Raw genomic sequence first — 12,802 nt, 5'->3', positions numbered from 1 at the left:
TCGTCGACGTTCAACGCTTTTTTTCCACAACTCCGTAATGAATATCATAGATTAATCAAACTCTCGACCAATGATATCGCGTCAATTGGCTGTCAAATTATGTTTATTTGACTTTTGTGCTCTTGTGGTTGGAATAGAGCATACGCATGAATAAAGTTTCTAACGTTCTTATATTAAAAATGAAGTGGAATTTAATTTCTTGATGAATTATGCAAAGAAATTAATAATTCATGTGAAACATCTTTTGATGCACTTCGGGGGTTAGATCGACTCGTGTGCCGTGACGGCAAACGTCATAACAAACTCTTATGACGTCATGTGTCTCCGCTCGCTCTCCAATCCATTATGTGTGGATATATAAACCCGATTCTATATACTATTATAGCAATAAAAAAATGTTAAATAAATAATAAAAAAAGAAACTATAGGTACTGTCTCAGATGATGCCCAAAATGTCGAATTAGATGTGACTAGTTAAAAAATCATTCTGCCTTTTTCTTTCAAATGTAAAATCAACAATGACTGAAAGAGATATTAGTGTAACTAAAAATCCTCTAAGTATTTTTATAAATAAGACCGCACACTGTTATTTTTTAATACTATGTAATTAAAGTGGTGGTAAAGAGTATTCTACTGAGTTTCTTGCCGATTTTTCTCGGTAGAATCTACTTTCCGAACCGGTGGTAGATTTACATTTAATTCAAACACTGTATCATGAAGATTCAAAAGTGCTTTAATGAGCTTACTTGAATAAAGAATATTTTAATTAGTTAAATTGACGAAAGTGATTTATTGTATACCTAATAATAATAAATCTTCTATAAGTAAAAAATGTGTTTTTGTACCGTTTTTGCTTAAATCATAGTAATAACTTCCAAAAATTAGACATATTTTGCCCAAAAATTGGTGTATATAAAAGAGCAGTTCGTGATATCTTAAAATGTTAACTGTTTCTAAATTGATAATGTACTTATATGCTGTTTTTATTTTTGTTTTAATTTTAATTGTAAATATATATTTTTTTTGTGTATTAGCTTTAAGTGGAAACTTGATTGATTTGTGTTTTATGTTATATTTTTGTTTTATATTACAGTGTTTTTAAAATTGTTTGTTTCCCAAATAAATAAAAGTATGTGTGTATCTAACTAAACCCCTCCTAAACAGTTGACCGATTTTAAAGTCAGGACGGGCCAATATACTATAAATATTTAAAAGTCCAAGAGAACGGATTTCGGTTAACGGCATTTCTTCGACCTGTCAAAAGACTTTTTGCCCTAATTACTATGATATCTTGAAGAAAGAGTCGGACATGATCCTCTTAAGCAGCATTATGAAAATAAATGCCATGGGATAGAAAATTTTTTGGAACATTATGAGTTGCAATGTAGATTAGGATGGATAGGATTAATGACCTTAGTATTTAAATAATATGGGTTAATTTAACGCAAAGGAATTTAGAAAAGCATATTGGCGTAGCCACTTTGTTAAGGCACTGGCTGAAGTAAGCGAACTCTTGTGTTTTATCACTGAAGGAATTGGGATCAAAATATTTATCTATACTGATATTATAAATGCAAAGTAACTCTGTCTGTATATTGCTCTTTCACGGGCAAACCACTTTTGAACCAAATTTCGTGAAATTTGGTGTGAAGTAAACTTGAATCCCTAGGACAAGACATTTTTTTTTACTTAAAATATGACCAATCCCCTAAAACACGAGCGAGGGGAAGCGACCGCAGGGGACAACTAGTTTGTAATATTTATAAAAATATGAAATAAATATTATTATACGTTGATATGATTAAAAAACCATAACGTCAATATAATTTTATTAAGGTGATTTAGAGCATGATCGGCAAAGGGGTAAAATCGTAGTGATCGGATCGTCTATTTCGGCCTTTTATACGGTATATTCTTGTGAATTAATATTGTAGCTTGTTTCCAGTCAATAGACGCAATTTCATTAGCTTGTCTTAAGAACGAAATCAATAAGAATAGGCTCGAATCAGATATAGTTCTTACCCCATATTATTTTATCTACAAAAGTCACAAAATCACTTATTAAAGTTAATTGAATCGATTGCCACTAGTTAGTATAAAAATAGACTCATTGTCTTTTTATGTATTAAAAATTTTAAAGCTACGGTGAAATAAAACATTGATAAATAATATTCAATACAAGATCATATTGAAGATAAAAAAGCGTAGCCTTGGTATTTATTGATACCTAGAAGGTAGGATATATACAAATTTATTGTAATTAACCGACATGCTATATAATTCAAATTGTGAAAAAGAATAACTACTGAGATTCTCATCGATTCTTCTCGGTAGAATCTAATTTCCGAACCGGTGGTAGCTTTTCATTTAATTCAACATTTACATGACTATTCGAAGGTACTTCAATATTTTTTAGTATGATGTATGTTGCCGGACGAGCAAATCGGTCACGTGATGGTCACCACCGCCCATACACAATGTGCGCTGTAAAAAATATTAACCATTCCCTACAAGGCCAATGCGCCATCAACCTTGGGAACTAAGATGTTATGTTCATTGTGCCTGTAGTTACACTGGCTCACTCACCCTTCAAACCGGAACACAAAAAAACTGAGCACTGTTGTTTGGCGGTAGAATATCGGATGAGTGGATGATACCTACCGAGATGGGCTTGTACAAAGCCCTACCACTAAAAAATTTATGAGCCTACTTAAATAAGGCCTTTTTTTTAATTTTGATTTTAACTATCATAAATCGATGAATTGTTTATTTAAATGTTTTAATTTGTATATAGAAATAAAAACGTCATATGTGGTACATAACATAAGTTAAAGTATATTGGCCACCTTGGCTCTTGACCTTCCGAGGCACCGGGGACACACTCATTTCCGGATATCGGGCTATCACTGACAATATTACTCGACAGAAAAACAAAATGACTTTTTCATAGCCCGGCCCGGATATAAGAAGCTTAGGATTTGCGGCTTTACAGCCACTACATAAAACGTAGTAAACCAATATTATGTTATTGCCTAAAGTGTATATTTGCTAAATTATATTGTTAGAGAATATATTAAATATTTGTTATTTCAAATAAATAAATTGCACTTTTACTGTTTTTATTCTACCAAGTAAATAGAAGCCGCATGAAAATATTAACGTAACTGACGTTTGCTGTCACTATTGAATATTGTCAGATCGGATAGTAGCTGTAGAATATGAGACTATTATCAAAAACATAATGTACACTGTAAACTAAATAAAAGTTGTTAAATTGTCTGGGAGATATTACTCCTTTGTAACCATTACAATAATTCCACCATTTTTATAATGTTTTTAGTTTTCTTTTCTGTAGTTTTTTTTTATTTGTGCTATAAAGATAATATTTATTGTCTATTATTACCTATCATTGTGTTAACTTTTTCACCTTCCTGATTTTCAGTTTTACGCTACTCAATAACAAAATATGTACTGATATTAACTGGGAACTCAGAATTTTAATTTTCCTATGTGACATTTCAAGTACTAGGCTTTCAATAAAATATCTACTTGTAAACTTTTAAGTAACATATAAATTATTATGTTTCATCTATGCCTTAAAACTTTAATCTTATTTCGAATAGAAATCGATATGTTACAAAATCGATTTATCATTTTCAGTGACATTGATTTAACACTTGTATAATAATAATTCATTACATGAATCCGAACATAACCTTACAAATTATTTTATTTACAAACAGAAATAGAAGTAGGTACATAATTGAATTGTTTATAACTAAGACAAAATATTCTGTGATAAAAATGTCTGATATCGAAGTTGAGGTACCGACAACGTTTAAGAAACGAAATTTAAAGAAAAGAGGTGGCAGAAAACGAAAAACTTCTAGTTCAGAGGGTAAACTATACAAAACAATTCAACTTTAACAAGTCTATAAATAATTATTAGTCATTAAGTACTAAAAGTAATTCAGTAAATGTATTCTTAAATTTGGCAAAAAGTACTAATGCTAAAGGCCTAAGAGCTTTTCTAAACATAAAATTAAAAAAAAAATCAGTTTCGTATTTGACGTAGAACAGACGAAATTTAATAACGTATACCATAAAAAAAGATACATTAATAGTGTTACTTAATAAACTTATAGAAAAAAACAGCTCAGATTCCGATGAACCAACCGTTGTTTTACCAACTAAGAGGCCTCAGAAAGCAAATCCAAATGTTCAAACAACCGGAGGAGAGAAGAAACAACGAATAATATTAGATGATGCTAACAGTAATGATGAAGAATCCGTAAGCATAATTTGTTAAACAATTTATTAATAATCAATTATAGAAACTTTTAAAATATAATTATACAAATTCTCGTATAAATACAAAATAGAAAGCTTCGAATTGTATATATTTTTAATAACATATATCTTATAAACCAATGACATGAAATTACATAAAAGACAATCCATGAAATTAATTAATTAAGTTTCCACAAATATTTGTCCGAGATATATAATAATCTCTTATTTAATTTTAAGGTGTTAGCATCCAAAGGTAAGGTAAGGTAAGGTTTTAGTTTTACCCTAAATAAGCTAGTGTTTAACCATTGTCCTGATGTAAAGCATCAACACAGTTGATGATGTCAACAGCTTGAAATAACAGCTTGTAAACGTCTCACTGCAGGGCTACAACATTATTTATATTATATACTAGTTGTGCCCGCGACTTCGTGCGTGTTTGAATTTAATAAAAAAGCATGACTTTATTATTTTTTTACATATCATTCTAAAAAGTAGCCTAAGTTACTCCTTATTACATCAGCTGTCTGCCAGTGAAAGTCCCATTAAAATCGGTCCAGCCGTTCCAGAGATTAGCCGGAACAAACAGACAGACAGACAGACAATTTATTATATGTATAGATTTAGAGCTTATCTCCATCACTACTCCAAAGCGGTTGGTTGATAAATATATCAGTTTTCCATAACACCTCTTTTATTTATTTATATAAGTACAAACAAATAAATGTATTAATAATAATGATTTCAGCATAAACCAACAACAACACTGTCAGTGTTACAACAACGGGAAAATGCTACGGCTACATATGAAATGGACACAGAGAAAGACAAAGATGCTCAAGCGATATTCGAGAAATCACAGAAAATAAACGAAGAGTTACAAGGCCAAGCTGATGATAAGGTATTTAATGGTACAACTGTTACAGCATCACATAAAAACTAACAATTTACTTGTAGGGTTTTTTGAAGCCCATCTGTGAAAGTTTCATATCACACACTTTTTTTTTTTTTTATGGTATAGGTTGGCGGACGAGCGTATGGGCCATGGAGCATATGGATGGTAAGTGGTTACCACTGCCCATAGACAATGGCACTGTAAAAAATATTAACTATTCCATACACCCCCAATGCGCCACTAACCTTGGGAACTATGATGTTTGTCCCTTGTGCCTGTAGCTACACTGGCTCACTCACCCTTCAAACCGCAACACAACAGTACAGAGTAATGCTGTTTGGCGGTAGAGTATCTGATGAGTGGGTGGTACCTACCCAGACGGGCTTGCACAAAGCCCTACCACAAAGTAAACACAGATAATAGGGATTGAGCCAGTGTAATTGTTTGATATTAGCAGTGTATTGATGATTGTAAAGAATAGTTAATACATGTAACAGTGCCTATGAGCCAGTCTGCCCAACAATTTTAAATATATATATTTTTTTTTTTAAAAGGATACCATCAATGGCCCATGGTAAATAATTAATTAGTAATATTTGTGGTTACCCCACTATTTAAGCTTGCAGACTGTGCTGGGAGTGGGGACGACAACAGTCCAAGGGGTCAGGATCATACCTACAACTGTTTACATCATTAATTTACACATTTTTTTTTATTCTAGGTATACCGAGGTATTAATAATTATGCCCAATATTATAAAAAACAAGATACAGCGGTCGGCAACGCAAGTTCCGGTTTTGTGAGGAAGGGTCCTATTAGGGCTCCGGCCAATTTAAGATCTACTGTCAGGTGATAACATCTCCTACTTTCTAATAATGATAACTTTTTGAAGTTATACTTCTTTAAGCATGTTATGGAAAAATGATGAGAGTTCTAATGATGCGTGTACAGGTGACGTTGAAACTATACAATGAAGTTGCCAACTAGAACGCGAATTACGTGTCAAATTCTCAGAGCTCACATCTTATTTTATTTCGCAATGTCTGTCACGTGTAGATGTTTAAATTTGTGATTGTTCTAATTTGTATATTTTTGTTTAGATTTTACAAAAGAGTACGTTATACTTAAATACGTCGTACCGCCATCTTGTCTCCTTCCCCCCCCCCTCTCGCTTACACCTTCATAATTCTCTCTCATTTTTTATTTTTTTTTATTTTTTTATTTATAGATTTTCGAAATTCACAAATTATTAAGAAAAAGTAGGAAATAAATTCATGTACGGTGTGATACACCACTACAGGCGTTTACGTTATACATTTTAAATAACAAAAAAAAAAAACAAAACACTACACTCCTACATAATATATTTAAAATAACAACAAAAATGTGAAAGAACAAAAAATAATAATGAATTAGCTCATGCTGTCTCTGTCATCATTACAATATTATACTCTGCCTCATTCATTGTACGTCTCGATCACACCTAACGTTCTCACATACATTTGTCATAATAATAATAATAATTTTGTTTGTACCCGACCCACCCTGGCTTCGGACAGGTTCAATTTATTAATAAAGAAAAAGTTATGATATATATTTAATTAATTTAATTTAATTTGAATTAATTTAATTTATATCACTCGGAAATAGCTCTGTAGTCCACATGTGTTTTTTTTTTCTTTTAAATTATTAGTTCCAGAGATTAACCCCTAAAAGTTTTACCTCTTTACTTGCGCTTTATGCAAGCCCGTCTGGGTAGGTACCACCCACTCATCAGATATTCTTCTCCCAAACAACAGTAGTCAGTATTGTTGTGGTCTGGTTTGAAGGGTAAATGAGCCAGTGTTATTGCGGGCGCAAGGGAGATAACATCTTAGTTCCCAAGCTTGGTGGCCCATTGTCTATGGGCAGCGGTGACCACTTACCATCAGGTAGCCCATATGTAATAAAAAGGAATATTATTATAGATAAGAAGGTGTTATTATTTAATTGTGATTAAATAATTACATGCTATTAAAAACTATTTTTAAATTATGAGTCTGTGGTTCTCATTAATAAAGTTATAAAATCAAAATCTTAAAATAGTCTTAATTCGAGTAGACATAAAACCACTCTTGTAACGTTATGTTACAGTGTTGAATTCAATGTCAAGCGACACCGGTTTTGAAAGTAGATTCTACAGAGAAGAACCGGCAATTCTGTTCTATTCTATAAGTAAGTTTTTCTGAATTTTAACGACTCTTATGTACCTTTCAGATGGGATTATCAACCGGATATATGCAAAGATTATAAGGAGACGGGTTTCTGTGGTTTCGGAGGTATGTACGGTCTTTGTAATGAAGTCTTTAAGGTATGTCACCGTTTGGGAATAGGGATATCTTAATGGTTAATACTGTAATATTAGACTTTTTTTACAAATATTATCCTAAACACCAATTTCCATAATTCTAACTTAAAAAATGATGATCTTCCATAAAAATATCATCCCCAATTTTATCTACTTAAGGGATGAATATTCTATACCATTAAAGCAATTCTAAATATTAAAATAAATTGTTATTTCTATACTTCAAACAATGATAATGTCGAAATTCGATACTAAATTTCATCCCCGATTTCATCCTCTTGGGTGATGAATTTTCAAGAGCGCTGTTATGCATAATTTTGTCCCATTAAGAGAAGTTAACTTGTAAAATTACGAACTATCATACAAGCTTTCATCCCCAACTTTGCCCTCTTAAGTGAATATTCAGAAACACTTTAACAGTTTGATTTTACTCGTAATTTGAAATCTAAATACCGATTTTCGTATTTCTAACATAACTTCCATAAAATATTTCATCCCGTAGTTATCCATGCCCTTAAGGGATGAATTAAAAATAAACCTACATAGTCCTACCACTAAGTAAATCTAATACTATGTTTATAATTATTTCTTACAGATTCTTGTAAGTTCTTACACGACAGATCAGATTACAAGCACGGATGGCAATTGGAGTTGGAGGAAACCAAACCGAAAGAAGGGGAGTCCGACTATGAAATAGACAGTGACGATGATCTGCCGTTCAAATGTTTTATATGTAGGGGTAGCTTCGAAGATCCCATTGTGACGAGGTCAGTTCATTGGAAGGGGACCCCCCCCCCCCTCTATATATATATTTTGATTCTGTTTTTATATATGTTATGTTTTCTTATTGCTTATTATAACATTATATATTTATAAAGAAATATTTTATTTAACACCTTGTAAATTTCCCACTGCTGGGCTAAGGCCTCCTCTCGAGCACGAGATGAATTATAAACACAAATTAAGCACATGAAAATTCAGTGGTGCTTGCCTGGTTTTAACCCGCAATCATAGGTTAAGATGCACGCGTTTTAACCACTGGGCCATCTCGGCTCTTTTTGTTAGCTTCAGTTTTGTTAATTGGAACTTAGTAGAGCTTTGAACGAGCCCATATAGGTAAATCCATCCAGGGCAGCGGTGACTGTTTACCATCAGTTGATCTTATTTACCTAATCTACCTAGATTACAGAAATACTAGTCGCTTGGGTATATTTAAACAAGTCAATCTTCTAAACTGTTAAATTTATACTGCTTGGAGTTTGTTGTTATTGAATAAATATTGTTTTTTTTTTTTTTTTTGTAGATGTAAACACTATTTTTGTGAGAAATGTGCGCTTCAAAACTATAAGAAATCAACGCGGTGTTTTATTTGCAACGCCCAAACGAGTGGTGTCTTTAATCCGGCGAAGGACCTCGAAGCTAAAATGAAAGCACGTGCTATGGATGATGATGATGGTGATGGTGATGGCGATGGTGATGACGATGGTGATGACTGATAAATAAATGTTCTGTTATGTAATAATATTGGTTTGATTTCAATGATGATTGAAACAGACTTGTAATTGTAGTATATAATCAAAATTAAATATTTAAACAGTGTAGTCAATGTAGATACTTTTTAAACTGTCTCCATGCGATCAAATATTTATGTAATTATATAATATGTACTAATTTAGTCGTTAATAGCCCTGACCCCTTGGGCTATGGACTCACTCCTTACACAAGTGATAAAAGGAGGGGTAAATAGGAATATTAGTATATCTTTAAGTTAGGAAGTCTACGGTTCCAGACAATCATGAACCGTATTACTGAATATACATAATATTAACGACCGGGGGGAAGGTCTGGGTTTCCCGAAACCAGAGGTCAACTTGGTGGTAGGGCTATGTGCAAGCCCGTCTGGGTAGGTAGCACCCACTCATCAGATATTCTACCGCCAAATAACAGTACTTAGTATTTTTGTGTTCCGGTTAGAAGGGTGAGTGAGCCAGTGTTATCACAGGCACAAGGGGCATAACATCTTAGTTCCCAAGGTTGGTGGCGCATAGTTGATGTAAGGAATGGTTAATACATCTTACAGCGCCTTTGTCTATGGGCGGTGGTGACCACTTACCATCAGGTGGCATATGAGCTGCTCGTACGCCAACCAATGCAATAAAAAAAAAACCTTCCGCAACGCCAGTTCATTGATGAAACCATTTCAAAAGAGATTATTTCATTGCTATTGAAGATACATGTGAAGAGAACTATTACAAAGACCGGAAAATGGCGACCTAGTGGTAAGTGGTCACTGTAAAAAATACTAACCATCAAAAATACCAACCTCTGTAACTATGATGTTATGTCTCTTGTACCTGTAGTTAGACCGGACCCTTCAACTATACTACGTATTGGCGTTTGACAGTAGAAACTGAGATGAGTGAGAGGTTACCCAACACGACATGCACAGTATACCCACAACAATTACAGATAGTCAAATATGACAGGTAACCCAGGATACAAGTATTAGAAATATAAAGACCAATTGGGTACTTTATTCATTGGCGAAAAACTGAAGTTTTTATCGGAACTTTGGAAGTAAAACTAAAGTGGTGCATAATTTACGAAGTGGAGTAGCTTTGCGTTATAAATCATTTATTTTAACCGAGAACAGTTTGATGTGCGATATTTAACAAAAATCTTAGCAATTCGCATTGAATTTTTAGTTGACTGCACACCTTGGGAATGTAATGATCGCCTCCAGGCTGCTTCAAATAACTAAAATATAATTATCATTGTATATAATAATGGTTAAAAAATATATATATATATATATCCCGCTGAGTTTCTTTCGCCGGTTCTTCTCAGGTCCGAGGTGCTAAATTCCGAACCGGTGGTAGATTTTTGACAATCAATAAGCAAGTGTAAACACTTCTATATTGAATAAAGATTTTTGATTTGATTTGATTTGAATCCGAGATGTATTTACTGCTCAAATTTACTTGAGTCCGACGAAGCATGGTCGAAGATTATCATCCACAAACAACGTGTTACTAGTTTAGGTTTATGTCCGGGATATTGCGTCGTTATAAATTGTTAAAACTCGTCTGTACCCTATTCCAATAGAAGTAGGAAAAAAGATAAACAAACCTTAGATTTACGTGTTCCATGCGATTCGCTAATGGCTCGGCTATATTGTGCACTACTAAGAGTTTATGATTAATATATCTTTATTTAAAATACAACACAATTTCACTTACCAAGAAAGACGGTCAGGGGTCACGTGACCCCACGTCATAATAACAATGTATTTAATATGTGCAATGATCATTTGATTGCAAATGTGTTTGTGATCTTTAGAAAAGGCGGGATTATCATTCGAACATTAATCTGTTGCGTAATAATATAGTTTTTAATGACTAGAACTTTTATATTAATTTATTTACAATTTTGACAAAGATATATTAATATATTCTTACAATTAGAAGGAGAACAGTGGCGTCTTTTTCTAGTAGCTACGACTGACTGCCTCGGTTGCTGGTCGTATTGAACCAATGGTAGAAGAGTCCTCCGACATATTGCTGAGTTCTAAAGCTGGCGTATAAAATCTCTTTTACGCACTTTGTTCTTTGTCACTTCTTGATATAAAATCCATGCATTTATAACAGCAAGGTCTAATATATTATAGAAAATTCCTGACACCATATTGTTATACGCATTATCCGTTGCTTGCATTTCGCGAATCCCGTCTTCCCTCTTCGTCCTCTTCCCCTAAATGATCCTTGACCTTGTACAGTAGCTGAAAAGACATATTTATAATATATCAAATCATCTACGTTGGTAATTCTAGTAATCGATAGATGCAAATATTCTTATCGAATTAGTAATGAAAAGAGATAATAATTACCCAGTGGCATGTTCTCATTTGAGTCGTCACTGCTTGAAGAACTCGTTTCGGATTGAATTATCTCTTCTTCTGGATCGCATTTAGTTTCCACACCACCCTCACCGTCTGACCGATCCTCGGGCAATGATTGTAACGATAATAATATTTGATGGTCGCTCAGCCTGGACATTGTAAAATGACTAAATAGCACCGTTTGCTCTACGAAAGGAACAGTTGGTATGATTCTATACAGTTAGTTTCACATGTAACATCCACAGCTATAAAATAATAATGTAAATATTATGACCTACCTTCAAATGGATACTGTTTATCTTAATAAATGCCGCTTGGGTCAAATGACCCGGCGCCGTCTTTGTAGGTAAATGTTACGTTTATTTAATTCAGGATGATAATAACAATAACATCAACAGTACATTGAAATATAAACTATTTCGTTAAAAGTCACGGGAGGACGTAGCACCAAAACGAATAGTTTCGAAATTATCGAACGATAAACTTCAAAATGGGTCAAAAGACCCCTGCCCGTCTTTCTAGTGTTGAATTTACTTCCGAAATTCCGATGACAGTTTCGTCGACGTTCAAAACGCCATTTTTTCGGAAATCCATAGTGAATATCATAGATTAATCAAGCTCTCGACCAATGATGTCGCGTCAATTTACTGTCAAATGTTGTTTATTTTGCTTTTCACCTCGTATCGTTGGAATAGATTATAGTGTTGTAAATCCAGTAAATGGACCTACCATCGGTAAGTAATGTTGCACAAATAGTTGTCATTTGTTTTAAAATAATCTAATGATATTCAAGGATGGCTGGGTTGGAGTCAGTTGAATAAAAAGACATGACACGCTTGATTTTCGCACTATCTATTGAACATACGGCATTTAACCCTAAGAAAACTATTTCCTAAAAACAAATGCATTCCAGTAATATCGATACTTCGAATGAAATTAACGCTATATAATCTAAATAATTTATTAGGATTGTCTTTATAATATTACGTCAAATTGGCTCGCTTCTCTGGAGCGGATCGACCAATAAGGTCCGAGTATTATGTTCCCTAGGAGTTCGACTCGTGGAATGGACTATAGTTTATTTTAAATGGCAATACCAAACTCATTTTTAATTTGAATAAAATGACTTCGTTTTATATGATGCTTTATTTTTCGTAAAAATATACAAATAAATACTTCAGATATTTACAAAGACGACAAAATCTTAAGAATATATTTTTAACAGGGCAAAATTAAATTTAAATAAAATATTTCTTGAAAACATTTTAACAAAACTCGTTGACTTAGAAATAATTTTCACAATAAATAACTATACATACATGTATATAAATTTTACACTAAAACAAACAATAAATTATTAGTAATTAAGATT

At 33.0% G+C, this 12,802-nt stretch overlaps 1 protein-coding gene across 1 annotated transcript; it reads left to right on the top strand.

Annotated features, from left to right (window-relative positions):
* Window positions 1–3,693: 3,693 nt before the first annotated feature.
* On the top strand, window positions 3,694–9,038 carry LOC113391840 (E3 ubiquitin-protein ligase RNF113A). Its single transcript, XM_026627940.2, has 7 exons — window positions 3,694–3,898; window positions 4,146–4,291; window positions 5,039–5,191; window positions 5,907–6,034; window positions 7,442–7,503; window positions 8,128–8,299; window positions 8,836–9,038. Exons 1-7 carry the CDS (start codon window positions 3,700–3,702, stop codon window positions 9,026–9,028), a joined length of 1,053 nt encoding a protein of 350 aa, XP_026483725.2. The 5' UTR covers window positions 3,694–3,699; the 3' UTR covers window positions 9,029–9,038.
* The last annotated feature ends 3,764 nt before the right edge of the window (window positions 9,039–12,802 follow it).

The sequence above is a fragment of the Vanessa tameamea genome, chromosome 28 (assembly GCF_037043105.1).
Source record: "Vanessa tameamea isolate UH-Manoa-2023 chromosome 28, ilVanTame1 primary haplotype, whole genome shotgun sequence".
NCBI lineage: Eukaryota > Metazoa > Arthropoda > Insecta > Lepidoptera > Nymphalidae > Vanessa > Vanessa tameamea.
This window is presented reverse-complemented; position numbering and strand designations above follow the sequence as displayed.